Source organism: Eurypyga helias, unplaced genomic scaffold (genome assembly GCF_000690775.1).
Source record: "Eurypyga helias isolate BGI_N326 unplaced genomic scaffold, ASM69077v1 scaffold39483, whole genome shotgun sequence".
NCBI classification, from domain to species: domain Eukaryota; kingdom Metazoa; phylum Chordata; class Aves; order Eurypygiformes; family Eurypygidae; genus Eurypyga; species Eurypyga helias.
The window spans coordinates 7,872-32,653 of NW_010242513.1; the positions used below are offsets into that span (position 1 = coordinate 7,872).

Genomic DNA, 24,782 nt, shown 5'->3' on the forward strand with positions numbered 1-24,782 from the left:
GATCTTGCAGAATTATTTCCCCAAACTGTCATGTACTTTCAACAAAATTAATTGAACTGTCTTGCTAATGAATGTGCTGCCCCATTTTGAGAATGTAAATCAGCTGGCAAAACACCTGCCAAGTCAAGTGTCTTATCCTAACGTAATGGGTGACTAAATACACATTCCTATGCTGGAGATTTAAATAATCCTTCAGAGCACTGCTGAGAGTACCAGAGGCTTTGGCAGACAGAGGAAAACCTACCAAAGAGGATGAACAAGCTGCAGAGACTGGTAAAAAACATCTATTTTGCTATTATTGTTGTCAGAGATACTTCTTTTAATTTGAATTTTTCTAAGTCTGTGTAAGTACTGTCAGGTTCTTGTAGAATTATTTGTCCATCTCATCACAGTCCTTGGGCTAAAGCTGACAGGGTAATGGCTCTCCTGGCAGCTGCACGCCACCGCTGTGGCTGGGACAGTGGGTGCTGAAGCTGGGTGTTAAGCAAGGTTTGGAAAGGTCACCTTGTAAATACAGCTCAGTTCTGGGCACAGAAATGTTTGGTGGCTCCTGAAGGGAGAAACAAACCATTTTCCTTAGTTCATGGCCATGAAAAGAGCTCTGTGGGACAGGATCTGGTAGGGGATGTACTCTGTAAGGAAAGCAGGGAAATGAGCAGGGGGAGTGTTAACATTCCTAGGGATTGTGATTAAAAAGGAAATGTACTATTGTGGGGGGAGGAAATCTCTCTCACTTGGAGAACTAGAATAACTGGAAAAAGCAGAGATATCAGGTGCACAATCCCTAGCGTAGGTCTCAGTAGCAAGACAGGGAAATGGTGGAGCCAAGGAAAGTGGAAGCAAAACATACCCACTTCTAACTGGGACAGGAGAGAGCTCGGCCTCTTTTTGCTGCAGCGTTGGAACAGGCTGTCTTGATTTCTGGGAGAATGTTCTGTCTCAGGCTGGTATGGAAGTTATTTACAAGAAAAGGCTTTGAGGAAAGGAAAAATCTAAGATTATTTTTATTTGTGATTTTAGAGCTGTTGCGAGACTAGGCAAAACTTTCCTTTTCTTTGGTAGATGGCTCTGTAAGAAGAAAATGAGCAGGTAGAGCTGAAGACCTCCCCAACTTCGGGTTATCCAAGTTCTCCTCAGGGTCAATTGATGGAGTAAAACAAAATCCAGCCTGAGGTGCCCTACACTAACTGGCAAACAGTGGCTCTTCATGTCACCCGCAGAGTTGTCTAACTGGGATGGGTTTGCAAGCAGATGGCTGGCAAATCCTGGCTCCGGGCCACCCAGGAGGAAAACCAAAGGAACAGGCACAAAGTAGGTGTGAACTGGCAAGGGGGGGTGGTGACACAGAAAGAGACCAATGAACGCTGTGGTGTGGCTGCCACAAGGAAGGGATGTTCACTGATGGTGAGGTGAACATGGAGACATGATGCTGCTCACGTTCCACTGTGCTCCTCTGCAGAAGTCAGTTTGAAGGCAGAGTCACACAGGAAAGTGTCCAGGCAATAGTGGCAAGAATGACCTGATGTTTACCAACATGACAGAGGAGAAACAATCAATTAAACTGTTTAGAAAGTTTCTACACAGTGTCTGTGGTTCTCCACAGTTAGCCCCAGTTTTGTACTGATGTGGGACACCCATTTATACTGTAACATCAGGGCATCCTACTGCAAGGGGAAAAAAGATGGATATGTTTTGCTTGCAATCCTGCCAGTGAGCTCTCAGTTGCCATACTGTGGCAGTCAGAACAGCTTGTTTTACACCCTGCAGAAAATCAAGACACCTCACTGTTATCCCAACACCCTGATCACATGCAGCAGCAGCAACATCTTCCTTCAGAGAGAAAAGACATGAAGCAGCCCCATTCACCTGCCTGTGCTTCCGAAGGTGTAGCAGCGGTGTCAGGCAGCAGTATAAGCTACGGGCGATACTGATGAAGAAGTGACATCAAGGATACCAGCACATGGCACTGGGCCGACTATCTGCCACATATTTCATTTATATCATAATACTGAAGGTGTAGAAAATATTCTGGTTGAATACGCAGATTACAGACTGCTAAACACAGGAACATGTAGGAACAACTGTGTAACAAGGAAGTTCAGCAGAGAGACACTGCCCTGTACAACACATGAAGCAGCATAGGAATGGCACTGTATTTTAAACTATGTGTGATTACAATGAAATGGGAGAAGAAAGAGCATGCAGATGAATCAGAAATGCACTGGATATAAATGGCCATGAGAAAAACCCCCATACCACAGAGAAGCTCCATCCAATAGAGCTTAGCTAGAAATGAGGCAGAAGTCACTGAACTTTGGCAATGTTTCTTGAACAATTCATCATGTGCATACAGGTTTTTGTAATGAATTTAACTAATTGAAGCTATAACAGCAATCTCTACCAGTATTTACTGGTTTTGCACTGACTTTTTATAGGCATATACATTAAATATTAAACCACAGACTCCTGCAGGCCGTTGCCCCAAAGCAGTCCCAAATTCTTTGTGAATGACAATGAATTATTAATACTATCCTGCAGTAGAGGGAAATAGTTTAAAAATCTGGGGTTTTTTCTGTCTTTGGCCCCTCCCATTTTACGACAACATTCATAGCCTATTCTAATCTTCACACCATTCAAAGTGTGAATGGATCAAATGTCTGTTGAGCCATTTTATTCTGTGCAAAGAAGCCATCCGTTTTCTATCCATCTTCTACAGCTTCAGAGCAAGATCCTGATCCTGACAATATGTGCTGCTGGGATTGGAGGCACTTTCCAATATGGTTACAACATCTCCATCATCAATGCTCCAACTTCAGTAAGTACTGCTGGTCTGAGAGCCTCCTCCTGAGACAGACACTTCCATAGTGTCCTCAGCCCATAGGCTATAAACAGTGGCCTGCCACTGAAAATATGGACTCTGCTATTACTGAGGGTGAGAAGGGAAGGATGTGTTGTTCCCTCCATATAATTCACGTCTGGGGTACAGGATTTTGCTGCCAAGAGCCACCCTTGCGCAGGACCTAGTGTCACAAGAATTTATTCAAAAGCCTTGTTTCAACTGCTTTAGCAAATCTAATTCTAAAATTTTCCAACCTGCATCCTTTGAAATTGACTTGTGCTCTTAAATTTCAAGTTGGAGCCATGAAATGCATTTTAAAATCACCCAAGATAGCTACATACAGTTACAAACCAAGTACAACTTTTCAACAGCTACACTTTTACACTCTTAACCCTCTGTTCAAAACACGTCTAAGAACTGGAGGCCATTTTCAACCAAAAGTTTGGAGGTATGAGCGCAGAATAAACAGATATATTAATAAGGAAGCCTTTACATTTCTCAGAGTCCTCCATGTCTATGTCATGGTTATGCAGCACTGTCCTTCCCTCTCAGTACATCCAGATGTTCATGAACGAAACCTGGCTGGAGCGCACAGGCGTTCCCCTTGAGAGCAATGTGGTACTGCTGCTGTGGTCTTTCACTGTCTCTGCGTACCCTCTGGGAGGACTCACTGGAGCTGTTGTGGCCGGTCCCATGGCCATCATGTTGGGAAGGTAAGAGCATGCTGGGTTTTAATTTAAGCTTTGCAGCTTCCATTAGTCCAAGAGGAATTATGAGCCCTATAGCACAATACGCACTGTAGTTAAAAGTAATGAAAACATGTTTTCTGTCACAGATCAGTCTGCCATTAACATTCTGAGCTGGCAGAGAGAAACTACCTGATATGGCAGTGGTTCCTGTCTCAAAACCTGAGAGACAACAGTTCTTTTCTCCACATTACCTTTGCAGCATATTCTCACCCAGCTGAAGTGCTACAGGGATTTCAGCTCAACCCTGTATCACAGTAACCACCTACACAATCACCATCAGTTTTGTGCCCAGTTTTCTGCCATGCTTTTAAATAGGAAATCAGGATGAAACACACCAAGGATTTTTCTTCAAAATTGACTGTGGGAGTTGGTAGCAATGACACTGGGAAAACAGAGGGTGCTTACAAAGAGCAGTTTTATCCCGGGTCCTCATGTCGCACAGGCTGTGCATCCACCTTTTGACTGAAATATTTCAGGGGGTATTTGTTAAATCTTCACAGTTGCCTTTTTTTTTCCCCTGTGCTCAAGTCTCCGAAAAATATCTGTCTCTCCTCACCCATCTTTCATACACAGCTCTGTCCCTAGTTCTCTTCAGAAAAAAGAACTATTAGTGTTACTAACATAAACTAGCAGGAAGTTAGATTTTGCCTCCCTCTCTCTTAAGCTCCAAATTTTCTTCTGTGTGCTTTGGTTTGTTTCTCTTATATGATGAAGCAGGAACCATTATGGTTTGGGGTGGGGCTGGAAGACTCTCTCCCTTGGCTCACTTGTATCATGGTTGTGAAGATAAAGGATATGGCTTCTTTATCCCATGAAAAGTTAGAGATTTCACCTTATACTGCTTTGGAATGAAATCATATCCCATCATGAGTAAGAGACAAAGACTGACTTCTGAAGAGTAGGTAGGGCAGTGAGTTGGGACTAGAGAGAATTACTGGCTATTATGGGTTGAAAGAGCTTTTTTTTTTTTTCTGTTTTTGGACAGAAATTCCTTCCAGGACACATGAAATCTTTCTGACAAAAGTTTCATAAGGATTGCACGATTACACAAAAAATGCCTGTTTCAACAAATTAGCCTTTTCAGACCAAAACTCACGTATCTTACTTAAGGAATACTTCTCCGAATTCACATGGGAAACTGTGGGAGTGCAAGAGCCACGAAACTGAGTGAGGTGTGTGTAAAGCTGGCACTGCAGGGACACCCTGTGGTCATGCTGGTAGTTGGAGATGACCCTAATTGTATCAGCCACGCAGATTACCTGTCCCTGCTGCTTCCTCTTTTCATAACGAGACACCAAAACTGCTGATCTGCCATCTGCACACAGACACCCATGCAGGGCTTTGCGTAACCAGGATGTTCTGTGGTGGAGCTGAGCAGCCCACCTCAAGCTTGCAGGCATGGCAGGTTGGATCTGCCATGGGAAAAGTTTTATCGGTAACTAAACCCAACACACATGTGCTCACAACTGTGTCTTTTCTCTCTGAAGGAAGATGTCCCTGCTGCTGAACAACGTCTTTGTGATCATAGCTGCAGTTTTGTCAGGATTCAGCCGAATGGCAAAATCCTTTGAAATGATTATGCTCAGCAGGTTTTTTACTGGCGTGAATGCAGGTATGGCAACATGAGAAACATAACAGGACAAATATGATATCAAGTACCAATTAGAAAAAGATATTTAAAGAGGAATGATCCAAGACATTACAGCAATGAATCCTCTAGTCTGACCACACACATGCACATGAATAAGGAAATTGTATTTACATATTTTAAATTTTGCTTCTTGACTTTTTTGTTTAAGCATACAGAGACAGGTTTTTCTGGGTAATACATACGTGAGTATCTCTGTGCACCCTGCACACAGGGAGGGGAGCCCTGGGAGAAATTGAGCTGAAAGTTGATCCCCATCTACTTGTGAGAATGTTATCAGTCATTCGCCAGCGTGAGCACCAACACTAAAGCTTTTATAGAAGTTCATCTAGGAAATAATGGTTGGAACAAGTGACTAAAAATATGATCTTCCCCCCAGAATGGGGAACTAGAGTGAGGCATGATTTATAACTTTGGATTTAGTGCTGAAAAGACTGGCAGTTTCATTACCCACTACTACTTAGGAGTATGGAAATGTATGTTTAGTAGCTTATCCAATCGGAGAAGTAGGGTAAGGCGTGGCTTATAACCTTGGATTTAGTGCTGAAAAGACTGGCAGGTTTCAGTTTCATTACCCACTACTACTTAGGAGTATGGAAATGTATGTTTAGTAGCTTATACAATGAGTAAGAGTGAAATTTAAGGTTTGGGTAAACAATAAGCACTGGTAGACCAGTGAACACATGGCCTGCAACAGAAGAGTGCAGCTGACAAACTTGAGAGGTGTCTGACTGCATGTGTCCTCGTCTCCTCAGTCTACAAGCTGAGGTCAGCTTTTGTCTGCCTTGCTCAGGTGTAAGCATGAACATTCAGCCCATGTATCTGGCGGAAAGTGCCCCAAAGAAGCTCAGAGGAGCTGTGGCCTTGACCTCTGCATCATTTACATCCCTGGGGTTGGTGCTGGGGCAGGTTGTTGGACTCAGGTAATGTAGAGCAAGAAGCCCATTTATCCTTATTAATCTTCCTTCTCTCTTTTTTTTTTTTTAATCACACACACACACACCCCTTTTCTCTTTCTTTTCCAGTGCCCACATGCAGCAGAGGGTGCTGGGCTCTTGCCAGGTTTTAAAACGCACTGTGAAAATTATGTTGGGTTTTTTTCTCTAGGGAGCTACTAGGAGGGGAGGAGAACTGGCCATTCCTTTTAGCTAGCAATGTGGTGCCTGCCCTGATCCAGCTCATGTTTCTGCCTTGGTCCCCTGAAAGTCCCAGATATCTCTTGATTGACCGTGGAGATAAAGAATCTTGCATCTCTGGTGAGTATAGGGTGATGGTTGGCCTCTCACTGATCACGTGAGACCTACTGACTGGGCAGATAAACAGTGAGAAGATTGATTGCATATCTTTAACATAAAGTCCAGTGTGTTCACTCCAGAGCAGGTTGAAATATAGATCTCTTTCCAACACAAATATTCTGTTTGGTGACTCTGCCAGCCTCCCCACATGACCATAAAAGCTTTAAGCCCAACGCAATGGCTGTGTCACTAGGCCCAAGTGGATAATGTTTTTCTAACCAGAGGACCGTATTTGGTCTGAACAGAATATGTGGTGCCATTAGTGTTTGCAATTGCATTAGCTGCTGCACCCTTAAACAGTGGCCAGGTAGTGGCTGGGTGTGTATTTGTATGAACAGCCACAGTCACTCTGAACGCAGATGAAAGTAAGCTTTTTTGCGTCCTGCTTTTGTGCAGACTTGGGCCACGATGTTTTGAGAATCGTAGTACAACTTGTAAGAAGTGTGATATCAAGTTCCAAATATCATCACTTCCTCCTTCCAAACTAAAGAACATTCTATAATCTTAAATATTTTGGATCTATTGAGGTATTTGAAAGGCAACTTCCTGCAAAAGACTTTTTTGCTGCAATGGTAGGGTCAAAAGGTGGGACTTGGGTTCACAATGGCGAATATGTTTTGTAACTATGAAGTGAAATAAATGCTGGTTGAAAAGCTCATGACCAAATCTGAAGCCAATTCATATTAAGGGATTTGCTTAGATTTGTAGCATACAAATCCCTGTGTACAGAGCAGCTGGAATTAGTTTCTGGGAAATATGTGCTGTGTACCAAGAACATCTTAATTGCCTGCATTTCCCAGGGAAGTCACTTGAGATCTGAGTCAGAAGCATGGCTGCTGAAACGGCACTGGTTGAAAATACTCTCTTGTCAAACAATGGTGAGGGATTTGCACTCCCTTTCCCCAAAATCCTTCAAGTGGCTGCACCACCACTGGCCGTCTCTGTGAAGGTAACACCATGATCACAGACTCTCTCCTCCAGCTTTCTGCAGCCATCCCTTGCTGCTCGATCCTTCACCCTGCAGAGCAGGCACACTGAAGGCTAAGTTGAGGGGCTAAGAGGTTCCCTTGTCCTTGCAGCGCTGCAGAAGCTCAGAGGCAACAGTGATCTCAGTGCAGAGCTGGAAGAGATGCTGGCTGAGCAGCATGCCGTTAAAGGTCAGAGAGCGAAGAACCCTTGGGAGCTGTTCCAAAACCCGTCTGTAAGGTGGCAGCTGACGAGTATCGTTGTGCTGAGCAGCGCCATGCAGCTCTGCGGGAATGATTCGGTAAGCAGCCTGGCAGCCACAGCTATCAGCAGCAGCACTGTATCGTGAGACATGGGCGCAAGCTCTCCTGCTACAGGAGAAGGAATAGTGGTCTGCTCTGCCTGTGGAGATCTTCAAACCTCAGATGCTTGGTTCCCAAAGTACACCTGTGCATTACAGGGAAATTCAGAGGGAAGCTGTCAAAACGGCCCATATGAGAGCACATTAGCCATTCTCTGCATGGTCCTTCAGGAAAAACGATGTGATGTATTTTCAAAGATCTTCCTTCACTGCTTTCTCCTCTCTTCTCTCCCCAGATGTATTTTTATGCAGCTTATGTGTTCCAAGAGGCTGGAATTCCTCGGGACAAAATCCCATATGTTGTAATCGGCACGGGGAGCTGTGAACTGATCACGTCTGTCACTTGTGTGAGATTCAATGCACTCTGCTGACATGCAGACTCTGTTGACAGTGAGGAGGTTGTTAATTACAAATTTTGGACTTACATTGCCTTTCATGCCAAGGAAACCCCTTACGCAGGGCAGTCAGGCAGTCTCTTAGCACTCATGCCCAGACAGGTTTATGCAGAAGCATTTTGTCAGACACTGTCTTAAATCCCTAAAAGGTGTAACTCCTCGCTTTGTGTCAGCATGGATGGCGGCAGGGTTTAGGCTGCAGCTGGGACATTCTCATCTCCCCTGAACACCCTCCTGCCAGCAGACCCTTTCCTCTGACCTTTCTTTTTTTTTTTTTTGCTAAGTGGACCACATCCTTAAAGTAGTTGTAGAGCAAACTAGGCGCGGAGTATTAAAATGGGAAGAGGGAGTAGGCGGGAAAGATAAACACAAGTTAAATATATTGATTTATTGTGTTACTTTGTACAGAACATGATTATAGACTACGCTGGTCGGAGGCCGCTGCTCCTGGGGGGATATATCTTCATGGCAGGATGGGCCATTGTCTTCATGGTCGCTCTGAGCCAGCAGGTAACAAACTTCACTTAATTATTTAAATAGACTGGAGTTGGGCTTTGACTTTTATATGACTGGGGTGTTTAGTGGTGGCAAATAAGTGTATGTGCCCTCACTGATTTTCCGTTGGTCTCTGTGGCTGTAGACTCAGATTAGCTGGATGCCTTACCTCAGCATGGCCTGCATTTTCGCCTATATCCTGAGTTTTGGAATCGGACCAGGTCAGTTCCCTCAGTATTTCAACTGAAACTTCTGGGTACTGTAGGGGCGTGGAGATGTGTGCAGGCAGCTTATGGAACCTTTCAGACTTTCTTCAGCCACAGCACACTCATGGCAATTTCTGCCAGCAGTTTTCAGCTGTTTGATGGGGGCTTGCATAACCCTGTTAGGTCAGTGTTACACAGGGACAGTCCTTCTCAGTGTTGTTTCTCACTACAGCCCTCTTGTGATGGCACTTGAGGTGATTCTTGTCTTAAACAGAATCCATTATTTTCTGTGGTGGTGGCTGCAGTACACATCTGTGTGTGCAGATGTTTGCTCAGTGTGTGAGTAGATGTGGGCCTCTGTTCACTTTTGTGAGTTTGAAGGAAGGCAGGTAGGAAAAGAACCAAGCTGCCAGCGTCACATGCCACATGAGTTAGCAGAAATTTCTTGTCCCAGTCCCTACAGTTCCATAGGGTTGAATTAATTATGAGCCATTCTCACAGTTGGGTCCTGGTGAGAATAATGTGGATTACAAAACCTTTCCCAGCAGTTCATCCTAACATGAGAGAGTTTGAATAATTAGCCAGTCCTTAATGTTTAACCTAAAACTTCCTCACAGCAGTTAATCTCTATTACCACTTGTTGTGGCATTGTTGACTAGTGAGAATAGTTTACTGAATAATAATCTACTGTTCTCATATACTTCATGTTGGGTTTGCTTGTTAGTATGTGTGCTCTTGTTTCTCATATAATGTCAACAGTATTACTAACTTTCTTGCCATTACTTTTTCCAGCTGGTGTAACAGGAGTTCTGCCCACAGAGGTTTTTGATCAAATGTCCCGGCCGGCTGCTTACATGATCTGTGGCTCTCTGCTCTGGTTCAACCTATTTCTAGTTGGAACAGCCTTTCCATTTATTGTGGTGGGTTCCCAAGGCAAAGCTATGACCTGCAGCTCTTTAGTGGTTTTTCACACGATAGAGGCTCTGATAGTGAGCAGGAAAAGAGAGAGGGACTGGACACACAGCAAGATAGCCCTGCCATGAAAAGTACCTTTACGAGGAAAGTGGTCAGAACTCCTCTAAAACAAACTTCCTCCATGTTCCCTACGGTGATTTCTGATGTGAGGCTGGAATCAGATTAATCTGGGCACGGATGACTGATATTCTTCCTCTGTCCTCAGCTGACAACAGCTGGGACTAGAAATGAGATGTAATTCCCCTTGGCCAGACCCTGGCATCATTCCCTAAGGTGATTCCTGGAGCGAAAGGGAGCAGAACTCTACAATATCCAATCCTGTCTTATTTCCTACTGTGAGTCCCCAGTCTAAACAATTATGTATAGGCAGAAAGACAGAAAAAAGACATTCTGAGATACTCTTCTTGCTATGGCAAATCTCCCAGACAAGGCTGGGGAGCTGTTGAATCCAGGCATGCGAGTGCCTCACCATGGTGCACAGAAGCACTCCCTGGCTGAAGTTAGTTGACAAAGGAACAGGGATCGGTGGTGTGTTTGTCATCACACAGAATGTCACCAACACTGTCTTTTTTTTTTTCCTCCTCCTCAGAAAAGTCTAGCACATTTCTGCTACGTCCCGTTCCTTGTGGTCTGCGTCTGCACTGCACTCTTTGTTGGGCTTTTTCTTCCTGAGACAAAGGGAAAGTCCTTCCTGGAAATCTCGGAGGAGTTCAAGAAACGGAACTTCAAAGCTCAGACCCATGCGGTTTTCTATAAAGGCCCTGAAGAGATCAAAACCACCGTGTTGTAGCAGAAGACAGGAGCACGGTCTCTGGGGGAAATTCACCAGTGGCTGCTATATTCTCTTGCAGAGACACAAAGAGAGACGTAGGGTTAGGGACAATATAGTACTCCTAGGTTCTTAAGTTCACCTTGAAAAATATATACTTGAACTGATAAATCCCAACAAAAGTTTAATGATCTGGTTTGAGTTTTTAGTGCTGACACATACTTATCACAGAATCCATATTAGAGAGTGAGAATGATGTCTTACTCTCTTATCATCAAACACCACCGTGCAATGCTTTAGCAAATTTCTTCTGAATTCCTTCTGTCTTTCTCCTCCACCCAAACACTAACTTCCATCTCAGAAGCCTTTCTTTCCTTGCCTCCGAATCTGGGCTCTCTAACACAGAAATTAATACGATTAAGTTCTGTTTTCAGACACCAGATGAAATTTTCAGTACCTTGTCTTGGTGCTCCCGTTGTTTCTGTTATTAAGTGATTTCAGATAAACCCCTACTTGTTGAGCAATAGTGAGCAGTTAATTATTTTCAGCTATAAAGACCATGTGACAGATGGATTAGGAAGAAAGCTTCTAGTACTTGTTAAGTGGCTTATTATACAACTGACTTCTGGGCATTGTTTTGCAGACTATTTATTCTGGACTGGTTTTCTTCATGGCTTGTTTGTTGTCTTCCAGTCCTGTGTTGTAAAGCAGGAGTAATTCTCTAGTCGTCTGCACTGCTGTCATGGACACTGCTGGTGCACCTCTGGGGTTTTACACCTGTGCTCTGCTAAGGTTAGTCTGTGATGAGGAGTTCTTATGGCAGCAGCTTATCTTGGATGTGGCGATTTAGATCACAGCAGAACATTCTCTGCATGTGCTTGTTGTCTCCATAGAGCATGCTGGCAAAGACCCAGATGTGGTACTGATTCTTAGTGGACCTGGTGCAGAACAGTGTAACACTCTTCATTTAATATTGCCTTTCACAGGCATTGGGTTGGCTGGTGAAATTTCTTCCACTTCTCAAAATCATAGTCAAGCCACATCTTTTCTTTTGGCTTCGTTTGTATGAACGTCTCAGCACTGATGATGGTTGCAGCAAAGAAAACACGTTTTCAAAATAAGTAGTTAAAGTTTCTTTCAGTATATCTTTAAGTATATTTTTTAAAAATATAGCATTTTTGTATGACAAGACTGTAAACCTTTCCTGAGTGTAATACTGTCATGCTGGTCATGAGTGGAGAAGCAGATCTATTTCTCAGAAGAGGAGTCTGTGCAAGAACTATCTTTCATTATCTAAGGTTTATAACACAGGAAAAATACAACAAAACTTTTATTCATTTGAGGTTGCTGCTATTTTAGAAATCTTTTGTATACAAACATGGGCAAGAGCAGGTATCTGTGCTCTTGGACAACACTGAGATTTTGAAATACATGGGATTTTGAGACAAGACAATCAAGAGCAGGACTCCATGGAGCTGGGAACTGCAGAGATGCTTTCCATTTCTATAGTTTGGAGAGAGCAGTGAAGGGCAGATGGAAATACTAAAACACACATTCAAAGCAAAAAGTGCTGGCGCCATCATGATGGTATAACAATATTCTGTCACTCCTTTGGTGAGGATCAGAGAAAGGACAGGAGACAGAAGTGAAGCAAAGCCGATAAGGCAATAGAGAAGATGCAGGCTAGCAAGCAGGGGATGGATGGAAGAGACTGCCTGGGCAGAGGGAGGGACTTGCACACACTGCTGGGATGTACAGGTCAGAGAAGAATTGGTTAAAACCAGAAGAAGTCCTCCAATGTCCAGAGGTCCTCACCTTGGCCACCTTTGTGGCTACTCCCATGAATCAGTATTGTTGTGCTTTTTCCAGAGCCGTGGAAGGATGGAGTATGAAACACGCCTGCTCAAAAATGATACGCATTTACTTCACTTGCCGAGTTTCAGAGCCAGTCCTACAAATACATGTGTCAGAAAACACTAATTCCAACTTCCAGCATTTTTACTGACTATGGCCTGAAATCAGGTGTCTTTAGACAGATTAAGCAAAGACAAACAGTGGTTACATTTTAATTGATCTAACTGGTTACATTTTAATTAAAGCATTTAACAAGTTTGTTAATTGTTATTGAATTAAAACACCTTCAACTGAAAAAATAGACGATACTCATTCAGGTCAATTCTCTTATCATGTGAATCGTTAGATGTATTTTTGCATCTTGAAAAGTGATCCTCAGAGACTCATAGTTCATATTATTGTTTACAACTCAAATTGCCACGCACTGCTGGACTGACTAGTAAACATCAACACCAGAGAAAAACAGTTACCGCTGCTGTCCTCCGACAACGCTCCTCTGCACAAGCCACCTCTCACTTCCAACCCAGCTGGGGCTGGGATTCTCCCAGACACCGAAGACATGCAGCATCGTAGCCTGAGGAACAGCCAAGTGCAGCCACTCACCAGGAGAAGGAATTTCCCCCTAAGCTGTTTGATGAACTTGTAAAAGCCTACTAACAAAAACCATCTTGGAGACTGCTAGATAAAGAGGCCCCTTGAGATTTATGGATAAAAGTAAACATGTAATTTATTTATTTTACAGTCAGGATTTAAAACTGACATTCAACTTCCCTAGTATCTACCATATATTATAGGGTCACAAACTTGAACTTTCAGACAATGACCATTAGTCTTAAAATGTCAACTGATCCCATAATTTCAGAGTTGAATGCGCAGGTGCAGTCAGGTTGGTCAAGTCAGGTGTCAGAAGGCTTTGCTGTACTGAGGCTCAAAGTAGCAGTCAGGAGCTTTTCCTTTAAACGTGATCACTGATTACCCAACCTATGACTTGGGGAGTCCAAGCCAGTCCACTCTAGTTTGCGCCAGTCCCTGGACTTTGGCATCCATCACTGCCTTTTTTATTGTCCTTTACTCATCTCCTGCAGCACTTCTTGTCTGTCAGCTGCTGCTGGAGCTTCTCTTCCCCAATGACCTGGTATGAATGCACAGCTCGCCAAAACCATCTGCAGTTTCATCAGTAACCAACACAATAATGACAAAGCAAATAGCAAGAACTTAATGACACACCAAAGGGAGTGTAAACCCTGAGAAAGAACAAAATGACATGTTGAATTATCTCAAACTCCTCTCTATATAGAGAGTGACTTTTTCCAAAGAAACCAAAGAAAGCATCAGGAAAGACCTAGTCCACAAGCAGAAATTACTACCTTTGCATGCAAGTTTGTATATGTTTATCTTTTTTTCTCCAAATTGAATTTTTGCAGTACATATTTTTTCCTTTCTGCTATTCTAAAAGACCTGCATAAATTAAGTACAGAAAGAAAAATAAATTTGAATCAGATGTGGTTAAAATAATAGTATGAGGTCCTATCTTAAAGATATCAAATATCTCACAAGGAATTATTTAAAAAGCAAAGAAAACTGGATTTAAGAGCACATTTATATTTAATGTCTGATACATAACAGGGGAAGATAAACCAAAGGAGTTCAGAGCACAGCAACAAAAAAAAGCTACAAGATTTCTGGATGGAGGAGGGCTGGAAGACTGAGAAAGTCCTCCACAATAAAAGAGTTATGCATAACAAAGTATCTAAAAGGTGTAAATACCAAAGGATGGAAACCAATCCTTTCCAGTCAAGGAAGCATAGGAACAGATATCCAGAAAAGATAAAACAAGAATGTTTTTAAAAAGCAATTTTAGGATGACTGTTAAGTTAAAAAAATCTTCCTGAATTTAAAATCTATTAGACTGGAAAAGTCACCCAAGAGATGCAACAGAGAAATCAAGCATGGGTGTTATGGTACAGAATGGGGGGTGGATTAAGGGATTTGATGCAGGTGAGATACAAAATTTGCACTCAGAATAGGTCATACTGATTTTCTTGCTGATGGGGAGTTTAATGCTGATGTGTGGCATTTTTTGTAGCGTGAAGGACAGGAGGGATGTCTAGTAGTAGAGACTGTGAATCTCATGTCTTCCTAGTGCTTTGACAAAGAGGAGATTGTTGTCATTTAATATATGAATATGCCAAATACCACTTTTATTTAGTTCTGACTCCTTTGTTGCAACACGGATAAATCTGATGCCCATTCAAGCAGTGTCATGTATCTGATTAGAAATCAGTTTGCAAATGTTTGGCAGTTGTTGTTCAGTGTTGCCTTTGAACACGATCTGCTCTAAGAGATGGAATTGCAGCATCATGCTGTCACTGCTGGCAAAAATATCACTAGGACACTCAGTAACAGAGAGCAGTGGGAGTGAGAGGGATGGGGTGTGCTATTGTATCCTGGGGGCATTCTTAAGCCTCCTATCAGATACACTTCTAAGAAGGGGCGAATAAACTATGAAACCAGGAATGCACTTCAATCCCCAAAAGTTTATCTAGTCTTGGCCAAGACACTGAGCAAAATATTCATTTAGGTGAGATAACAGGTGGGAAAGGAGAAGGAGGAGGAAGGACAAATAGATAGTATTCATGCACATAGTGCTTGCACATTGCACCATGCTCCCGCAACTAGTTACGCTATGACAGTGCAGACTAAGACAGCCAAAGCTGAAGACAGAAGCACTGAAGTGTGTAACTGGGTTCTGGGAGACACCTATGATCTTTGTCTCCCCTCAGATTTCTCACTGTCCTGTGATGTGGTCTCCTATTGCACTCTGCGCTGGCTCCTTGGTCTCGGAGGAGGCAGGTGCGTGATGTTGCTCAAGCTGTTAGAGTTCCCGGAGGTAAACCAGGGCAGTTGGGGCATGTCTGAATAGCCATACCAGCTGTGTTTGCTACTTTTATTTCCTGACAGAAAATGAGCTACAATCTCTTCCTCCTGGCTTTTGTCCTGGGCATTGGTGGAGGTTTCCAGTATGGATTGCAGGTCTCCATTATCAATTCTCCTGCTGAGGTAAGCATGGACAGCTCATAAGATTGAGCCACCAGCATGGATTTCAATGTTCTTCCGCATCCCTGCCCCTGTTTGCAATCACCAACTTTTTCACTTCTGCTCTCAACACTAGACTTACTGTGGTTTCTTGGTTCTGAGAGTAGCTGCTATTGCTCTTGTGTTTCATTGGGTTTTAACTTCTGCCTGGTGTGACAGAAGGGGGAAAGGGAGGCTGAGTGATGTCAGCCATTTTCTCCTTACTGAGGTGGGTTTCTTACAGGACATTCTCCTCTTCCTTGTCTCTGGGAGTCCCTTGAACCATGTCCTTGGCCACACACACACTGGGTCTAAGTGCCTAAGATGCAACAGGTTAGGGAAGGGCTGTAGCTCTAGAACTGAGTCCAGCACTGATACCTGCAGCCAGAAAACAAAAATTAGGGGAGGTTTGGGTCATCCTGAATGGTGCTGAGTACATTGAGCTCATACTACCACATCGGGAACCCTCGTCAAGAATGAGGGTAACATGGAGGTTACAAACAGCAGGTCAGAGACACTCCCCAGTGGGTCACATCGGGGGACAAATCCAGATCACACTGAAGTCAGTTGAAGTCAAACCTGGATTTCACCCCAGGCATCAGACAGGATACAGCAGGTGGACAAGAGAGACAGACTAATAGGAATGGTAGGGAAGATCAGGTAGCAAAACAATCAGGGTTTAGCACATAAACAATAGACCAACATGCTACCCTCTCAGTGGCACTCACTGTTGGTATTTAATATTGATATGTTTATTCATTGATTTACTGATTGCACCTTGTTGCTAAAACATTAACTCCAGAAATGGCAGTGGCAAAATTCCCTTTGATTTCAGTGGGACTAAGATTTCAACGAAGGTGTCAATAGAAATGCACCAAAAAACCCCAGTAAGTAGGTATGAGAAGTAAATAAGAGGTGCAGTTATGCAAAAATATGCTAACCGAGTCCATTGGTTTCTGTTTTTCTTTTAAAGTACATCAAAAGTTTTATCTGTGAGACCTGGCTGAAGAGGTACGGCTCTTCTCCCACTGAAGATATGCTTACTTTGATGTGGTCCTTTATTGTGTCCATTTACAGCATCGGTGGGCTTCTGGGATCCTTGTCTGCTGGATATATGTCTGTTAGATTTGGAAGGTAGGAATAATGATTACAATAGTCTTTCTGTTTACACCCACAACTGCAAAAATAAGTGACTGTCTTGGGAGAAAGACTGCTTGTAAAGTGGCTCTGGGAGCAGCCCAGGGTTGCTTCAGATGAAGCATCAGTTCAGTGAAGGAACAGAATAGCAAAATCTGCCAAGGATCACAAAGAGGATCATACCCCGTCCCTTATAAACTCCAAAGCAAAACCAGTCCAGAGAAATCACGAGGAGTGCATGCATTTTAAAGTGAATTTCACAGACAGCTGCTCACAAAGCTTGTTCTTGAGTGCAGATATTGTCTCCACTAGAGGCATCAAAAGCTTTAACTAGTGTATCAGTCCATGACAAAGGTTTCCCATTCCCATTTCCCATTTGCTTTACTGCAGCTGATCTCTGAAGCTGGCACAGTCTTTAACCATGATACAATTCAATGCCACTTCTGTCAGGCTGTGAATGACACATGGGCAATATTTATGGTCACATTAATTTAGATAAATTCCAGGAAGAAGGCCATGCTGTTTGCCAATATCCCTGCTCTGCTGAGCGCAACTCTGATGGGACTCAGCCGGCTGTGTGGATCTTTTGAGATGATCATCATTGGAAGATTATTTTCTGGAGTGTGTGGAGGTAAATTAGTATTCCTACCTATGGTATTAAATAGTTGGGAGAGCAGTGACTGAGGGTCACAAGGATTTACCAGACCGAGTATATGGATGGCAGATTTTTACTGAAGTCTGCACAGGGCCTGATTGCTGAATGCATTTTCAACTAAATATGAAAACACAGACACAATTAAATTAATCATGTGTGGCATCTCCCTTTCTCATCCTTTTGCCTTTCCATCCAGTCCATAAAAAAGTACTGCTGACTTGTGAAAAAGCCAAAACATGTAATATTTCAGGGTAGCAGGCTCACTCAATGGAAAACTGACTATTGTTTCTATTGCTGCTTGGTGTGGCTGATACTGCCTCCAGTATTACAGTCAAGGGAATGGTTTTCAAGCTGGCCAGTTCTAATTTCCAGATGCCTTGGGTTACAGTCTGCCAGCATTTTCAATCCCTGAGCACTTGGATAAATATAATACTAATAAGCAAAAAAAAAAAAAAATATTAGAGAGAGTATAAATATTAATTAATACACTGTGAAAATGGAATAAACAGCATTTGTTAACTTGTTGGTTTCAAGCACAAAATAAAGCACATATAGCATCCTGAGTAGACACTGAAATATATAATCTGACATTAAAGGGAGCAACAGCAATCCTACAGATGTGGCTGTAGGAAACATTGTAAGAGAAGGCCAGCCTGCTGAAGAACAGATTTCCCAGAGGAACATGCTTAGTGAAATATTTAGCAAAGACACAAGGCCACGATACTGGGAACGTGCTTCATATCAGGCAAGCAACACGGTTAAAAAGGTATTTCAGAGCCTAACCCTGTATGCTTTGCCTGTAATGATCCCCTCCAAAACACCAGACCTGTGGGAGCTGGAATTGCCCTAACAGTCATTTCTCACTGCAGGTTTAGTGCTGAATATCCATCTCATGTATGCTGGGGAATGTGCCCCATGGCAGCTCCGCGGGCTCATCACCATAACAGCTTCTACTGCCATAGCCGTCGGAAAGTTTGTCGGATTTGCTCTGGGTCTCAGGTAAGGGGGCCCGAGACCTATTTAATTAATTCTCTTGTTAAAATTTGTGCATATGTCAATGCAAGCCTATGGATAGGCAAATCAGCAACTATTTTTAGACGTGTTTTCAGGGTGCCCTAGGCAGCCTTAGCTCAGCCCAAATTCCTGACTTAAGTGAACGGGAAACAGAAATCATACAAGTTATTTAATCCTGAAGAATTATGCTGCTTCCTACCAAAGACAGATCAAAAATCCTGTAACAGATTTCAATGGGTTTAAAAGAAATGCATCTTTTGTAAGAACTGACCTTTACTTTTTATGCTTTTAGAAGGATCAGGGAATATCAGATCCATCCAAACTTTCTTGAGAATACACACAAACTGGTACACCCACCAATCACACACAGAAAACCAGAAACCGATGGTGGATTCATTCCCCCTCAGGCTCCTTCTGTCTGTTCTGTGCCAAAGACAGACTGTCCCGTTCCCAAGCAGTGTCATTCTGGCCACAGTGTGCTCAAAACTGCAGGAAACTCAGTGGATGCTGTTAGGGACAGTCAGTAGCAGGCTGATAACCTGTGGATCCTGTCTTCACTGCAACTTAAAGACACCCTGTATCAGAAACAGGGATCAGCCACTGTGGGTTCTCTCTCCAGCACTTGTGCCAGGGCCCTGTTCATCCCTGTGGGCCTTCAGCTGTTGCAGCAGGAAGCAGGCAGCCTTGCTTCACTCACCACTGAGACACAGATGGCAACCCTGGGTAATTCGTGTGCTGGAGGCAACAGCACTCTGCTCTGCCCTCCACCTACCATTGAGATTTTCATTCGTCTGGGCTGAGAAATGCTGGAGACCCCTGTGTGGGAGCTGCCAGCACACACGCAGAAGGGCCAAGGGACCACCCTCTGTGTGCTCACATGGCCAGCACACGCGATTGTTCAGCTCCTCTCACTCTGCTGGTTTCGTTTCAGAGAACTTCTTGGAGTAGATGCTCTCTGGCCTATTCTCATGGCAACCAACGCGCTTCCTGCCCTCGTTCAACTTCTCACCCTCCCCTTCTTCCCAGACTCTCCCCGCTACCTGCTCATTGACAAAAAGGACAAGGAGGGGTGCATCAAAGGTAAGGAAATGGGCCACAAAGCATTCACTGTAGCAACAAGTGGAAAATACAGTAAAGCCCCACATGAGCCTCGTAGAGAGGCACAGTTGGGAAAAAAACTCTTGGAGTTTTAGCCCTGAAACCACCTTCAGCTTTAATGAAAGACAGCCTCCTCTGGTTTGGTATGAGACATGTCCTGGCACTAGTGTTCCCCTTACCTTCTGCCAGGATCCTCTGAAGGACACGGTCACACAGAGCTTGTATTTCCATCAATATAGATTCTGCCCTGAGCTGTCAGGGTGTCGATACGGTACCTTCTGGCATTGTGTAAGAAAGCGATGCTCTTTACTGTTGTGCCATATCCATAAGCATTCCAGTTCTTCAGTAACCCAAACAGCAACTTACTGACGTAGGTAGAGAAACCACCATTGTGGGGTTTTAACTACCAAAAAGGCACATTCTTTGGATGTGGACTTATTTGGAAATGTAGGAGTCTTTTTCCCTTGTCTGTGCTTTGGTGTGTGTGCACTAGAACCCTCCTTTAGCAGGAGGGTATTCAGGGAAGGTTTGGTAAGAATTTGGGCATGATTCACACTGAAACACAGTCAGCTGCTATTGGCCAAAGGTGAAGTTGTGGTTAAGATTTATGAGTGAAATAGCAATAAAGTGGATCTGAACCCAGATCTCTAGAAAGTTCACACAAGCAAAGGCCCTGAAGCTCAAATAAGACACTCTGCAAGGCAGGAAGTAATCCTCTGAAAACCCATCTGTGCTGGTGAGCTTGGACTAGGAGTGAGCTTCTCTCTCCCTCTCCTTGCAGCTGTGAAGCAGCTCTGGGGTGAGGGTGACCACAAGGCCGAAATAGATGACATGATGGCAGAGCAAGAAGCAATCCATGGGGAGAAGGCTAAGAGCGTTTGTGATCTTTTCCGTGACAGAGCTGTCCGTTGGCAGCTCATCACTCTCTTCCTTGTCTCCTCATGCATGCAGTTAATTGGCGTCAATGTGGTATGTGTGCTACTACTTTTCTCTGCTTTCTAGAAGGCTTACAGTAAGCTCTACAGTGAGTAGAAAAATGCTGATTGCAACAGTGGCTGTAAGAAGGGGATCTGTTGTTACTGTTTATTATAATCTTTTCCCATGGAAGTCTGGGACCTGGGTAAGTTGAGAACTGTGTTTTGGCAAGTGTCATCTGAGAGCATCTCTATGGATTACCCTGTTATGATAAGAGAATGGAAGGGAATAAAATAAAATCTCAAATACCGAACAAGAACAGCATAACCTCCTCTGGGTCTCTGAACTCCAGAACGCACTGCGCAAATTGTTCAGCCATTGAGTCAGGTTCGTAATGTACACTGACAGTGCATTTCCATACTCTAATCTCTTTGGTTTTCTTTCTAAATCCTTTAACTTTGCATTTTCTCAAGTTATAGATAATTACAGCATTCCAGTAACATGTGACAGTTACTGATATATATACTCTCTAACATATATACTCTCTAACACACCTTTTCTCTGGATGTATCTCTATTTCAGTAATTAGTACTGAGTATTGGAGTAGTTACTGTATAAAACTAGCTTGTAGTGAAAGATTCAAATCCAGATTAATTTTGCAAATTCAGAAAGTCTTTGAGATTCCTAAGACCCTTTTCTACCCCCCACAAGTGCAGCAGTAACTGCATACCACATATATACCATGTAGAATACCACAAAGGACCAGTAGAAACTGAGCGTATTAACAGTGGAATTTCTTATGCTTTATGAGTTCTCACATCTGGAAAAATAGTGGCTATTAAAATCACTGCAAAGGCTTAAAAATTACATAGAAAGATAATTTAAAGCATTTGCTTAGTATGTTCTGTCCATATTTCTCTATGTTCCTAATCCAAAGTACGTAAGAGACTAAAACATGTGAAAGATGTCAGATAGATTTATAAACTGTAACATAAGACAAAGGCAACACTAAAAGCAAGCAGAAAAAGAAGAAAAAGGCTGTGTTTGTTACTGAGTTCAAGACAAAGGTGCTAGTAAAAGCTGTTCTGCACAAATAAGCCTTGTGAAAACACTGAGGATTAGTTACTGAAATAAAGTTTTTCTCTTAAGGCCTGATTAGTTATTTTCCATGAATAAAAGAGAGAAGCTAGTGTAAACATAACCACATGGGTACCACCTTCACACATTTCTATTCTTTCCAGGTTTACTTTTATGCGTACAATGTCTTTATAAAGGCTGGAATCCCCCCTGCTCAAACCCGCTATGTGTCCCTGGGAGTTGGGATCACCGAGATCCTCACCACAGTTCTTTGTGTAAGTGGCTCTTCAGCTGAACTTCATTCTGCTGTAATGCGTGTTCACTTCAATCTTTAGAACTACTGTAAACACAGCTTCAGGAATCAAACTTCTGCCACAAATCAACAGCAGTACTTTGCACTGATCACACAAATTCATCTCCACAAACCCTGCAAACATGCATTTACTCTCAATTTATGGGAGGACAGGAGTCTTTCCTTCAAAATCACGAGCCACCCTGAGCCAGCCTGGGGAATCCCAGTTCCCCTCTGTAGGAAGGGCAGATGATGGTCCCTGTGTCCACTTGTCCGGACTCATGGCGGGAGGATTCATGGCAATTAAGAGTGCAAGCATTTCCACTTTGCTGTCCTCCCTGGCTATCCTTTGCCTGCAGAGCGTCACCATAGTCCTCTTCTGCCTGGGCAATGCTCCCTGCAGTCCTGCACCTCCCCACCTCCTCCCTGCAGCTCTTGGTCCTGCTCGGTCTCCCCGGATGCTTTTACTCACCCTCCCAGAGGAGGTACCACATCCCAGTTCCTGGCTCTTCAAAGATCCCCAGCCTGGCTGGTGAAGGCAGCTGCTGGAGCAGCTCACCAGCGCCTGCCTTTAAGGTCTGTCCCTTGGAGCTGACAGCATGTCCTCCTGGTTGCAGGGTTTCCTAATTGATCGTGCAGGGAGGAAGACACTGCTGTGGAAAAGCTACACTGTTATGGCCTTGGTTTTAGGGCTCCTCACAGTCACGCTTTCACTAGAGGTAAGACCCCACTTATGCATTAGAGCTGTGTCCCGTCTTCATGTTTTGTTGTATGGCAGGTACCATGACTATTTCCCTTCCCCCAAATCACTTCTTAGTGGGAGTAGAAGTACTTTGGGGTCTAACCATCATGATAACAGAGGTTTGTTCCCAGATGTGCACATGCAGACGAAAGCCAATAGCTTTAAACACCCATGATCACTGCCAAGACTATCTCCTTGCGAAGTTTCGGGAAGTAGAGGAAACAAATGTATGTTTAGCATTCACAGCAGTCATGCATATTTCTAATGGAGCTGGATAAATTTTAATTTCTGATTTTATTTGCTTTTCATTTCCCACCACAGGATTCCTTTTCCTGGGTACCCTACTGCTCTGTTGCACTCATCTTCATTTTCATCATGAGCTTTGGCATTGGGCCAGGTTGGTATTTTCTACTGGAATGGTTTCATATACTCATTGCTTCCTCACTGCAGCCTTTAGGAGAGGTCCCAGGCATAGCTGTTCCACAGATAGCGTGAATCTCTACTCCTCATTGAGCACAGGGATAGATGTTCCCCTCCATACTGGGTAGGAGGTAAAACTGCATTTCATATTGCATTCCTACATGCCTTCCTCCTGAAGAGCCAAGCAGCACCTCAAACACTTCCAGGTCAGTTAAAACCATTAACTTATGTGGCAATTAGGAAGTGTGAGTTACAGAAGCATCTTGCAAAATTTCTAAACTTTCTTTATTTTCCAACTTTTTTTTTTCAGCTGGAGTATTATGTCCCCTGCCCACAGAAATATTTATTCAGTCATACAGACCAGCTGCTTATGTTTTTAATGGTGCTACAAACTGGATCCAACTCTTCATCCTTGGACTTTTGTTCCCTTTCATTGTGGTAAGCAAAGTAGGGTGTTTTGTTTCAGTTCAGCTGAGGTTAGATCCTTTTTGAACCCAGAGCATACTTCTCTTTCAACACTTCATGCAAAGGACAGAGCCCAAATTAATTCCAGTTCTGATGGCCTCTTTCTTTTTACCCAGATATCTAGCGAAAGCATAGCAAAACCACAAAATGCTGCTAACTCCACACACAGTTTGAGTGTGACAGTGGCAAACACAGAAGCAGTGACAGAGGCACCAACATGTCATTTCAATGTCATGAGAGGCTCCCTTCTTTCCCCCCCTTGTTCTGTATGTGCATCTCCTTTGAGGTTAATGTGGAAAATGGGCAGTCCCAGAGATCTCACCCAGCACTGGGAAGTAGCAGGAATAAAGCCTTTGCAGTTTTGGACTGTGCAAGCAGGGACAGAGCTAACATGCTACACCTTTCCCCAGTCTAGCACTGACTGAGGAGAACAGGACAGAAGGGAAGAGAACAGAAGCTCAGCACATCTGTGAATTGTCAAGCAATGACATTCGATGTCTGCTGAGCATAACTTTCCTCCTTAAAACAGGAAAGGAGAATTAGTTCATCTGACCACTCAGTGCCATTCCCCAGGTGTCAGCAAGCAGGACATACATCAACTGAGATCCTGACAAAGTTTTTTAGTAAATACAAAACCAGGAATTCCATTTCATAAGAGAAAAAAATCTAAATCCATTTATATGAACAAATTTTGTCTCTTTCTTTTCCTGTAGGAAGGTCTTGGTAGTTTCTGTTTCATCATTTTCCTGGCATACTGTCTGTCCATGGCTATCTTTGTCTTCTTGATGATGCCAGAGACCAAAGGAAAGACCATGCTGCAGGTCATGGAGGAGTTCAACCGGCTGAACTACCGTGGAAAGAAGAGACAGACAGCCCCACAGCAGAGTAACTGCTCAGTGATGATTGTCACTAGACTTTAGTAAACAAACTCTCCACTCCATATTTTGCTCTTTTATTACTATAGTGGCCAGAAGTCTCACTAAGCAAGAGAGAATCCATTGATCCACAAACAGCACAAATGTGTATTTTAAAAATAATCACCTGTAGCGCGGAGTGCAGGATGAACATGGTGGTTCTCTCCAACTGCTGAAATATGAACTGAATAAAATTCTCTGCAGAAAAAAAATTAAACGCAGTGTATAAAGAAATAAAATCTTTGTCAGTCCCTGCAAGGTAGCAGCTATGTAAACTGAAAACACAGGATCTGCTATTTTTCTACCAAAACCAGCACTTCACAGTTACTGGAGGAAGTGAGTGTGGAAGGTTCAGATGTACAGCATACTTGTGAAACTGAGAGAAGAAGACAGAGCTTTCACACTGAAATTATCTGCTCCTATTAA

The 24,782-nt window shown here is 43.3% G+C and overlaps 2 protein-coding genes across 2 annotated transcripts; both read left to right on the top strand.

Annotated features, from left to right (window-relative positions):
* Nucleotides 1-252: 252 nt before the first annotated feature.
* Nucleotides 253-10,719, top strand: LOC104507736 (solute carrier family 2, facilitated glucose transporter member 11-like). The gene is made up of 12 exons (XM_010149104.1): nt 253-273; nt 2,717-2,815; nt 3,392-3,552; nt 5,076-5,200; nt 6,030-6,159; nt 6,344-6,492; nt 7,611-7,798; nt 8,095-8,205; nt 8,662-8,763; nt 8,894-8,969; nt 9,747-9,874; nt 10,519-10,719. Exons 1-12 carry the CDS (start codon nt 253-255, stop codon nt 10,717-10,719), a joined length of 1,491 nt encoding a protein of 496 aa, XP_010147406.1.
* A 4,797-nt stretch (nt 10,720-15,516) lies between these two features.
* On the top strand, nt 15,517-24,362 carry LOC104507735 (solute carrier family 2, facilitated glucose transporter member 11-like). Its single transcript, XM_010149103.1, has 11 exons — nt 15,517-15,612; nt 16,601-16,761; nt 17,271-17,395; nt 18,289-18,418; nt 19,365-19,513; nt 20,313-20,500; nt 21,688-21,798; nt 22,433-22,534; nt 22,879-22,954; nt 23,288-23,415; nt 24,156-24,362. Exons 1-11 carry the CDS (start codon nt 15,517-15,519, stop codon nt 24,360-24,362), a joined length of 1,473 nt encoding a protein of 490 aa, XP_010147405.1.
* Nucleotides 24,363-24,782: the final 420 nt, after the last annotated feature.

What these genes read in the sequence shown, in the direction of transcription:
- LOC104507736 (XM_010149104.1), top strand. Translation starts at nt 253, where the DNA reads ATGAACAAGCTGCAGAGACTG. An exon ending in TCATCAATGCTCCAACTTCA is followed by an intron (nt 2,816 to 3,391) that starts GTAAGTACTGCT and finishes CTTCCCTCTCAG; the next exon opens with TACATCCAGATGTTCATGAA. An exon ending in TGGTCGCTCTGAGCCAGCAG is followed by an intron (nt 8,764 to 8,893) that starts GTAACAAACTTC and finishes CTGTGGCTGTAG; the next exon opens with ACTCAGATTAGCTGGATGCC.
- LOC104507735 (XM_010149103.1), top strand. Translation starts at nt 15,517, where the DNA reads ATGAGCTACAATCTCTTCCTCCTGGCTTTTGTCCTGGGCATTGGTGGA. An exon ending in AGTTAATTGGCGTCAATGTG is followed by an intron (nt 20,501 to 21,687) that starts GTATGTGTGCTA and finishes TATTCTTTCCAG; the next exon opens with GTTTACTTTTATGCGTACAA. An exon ending in CAGTCACGCTTTCACTAGAG is followed by an intron (nt 22,535 to 22,878) that starts GTAAGACCCCAC and finishes TTCCCACCACAG; the next exon opens with GATTCCTTTTCCTGGGTACC.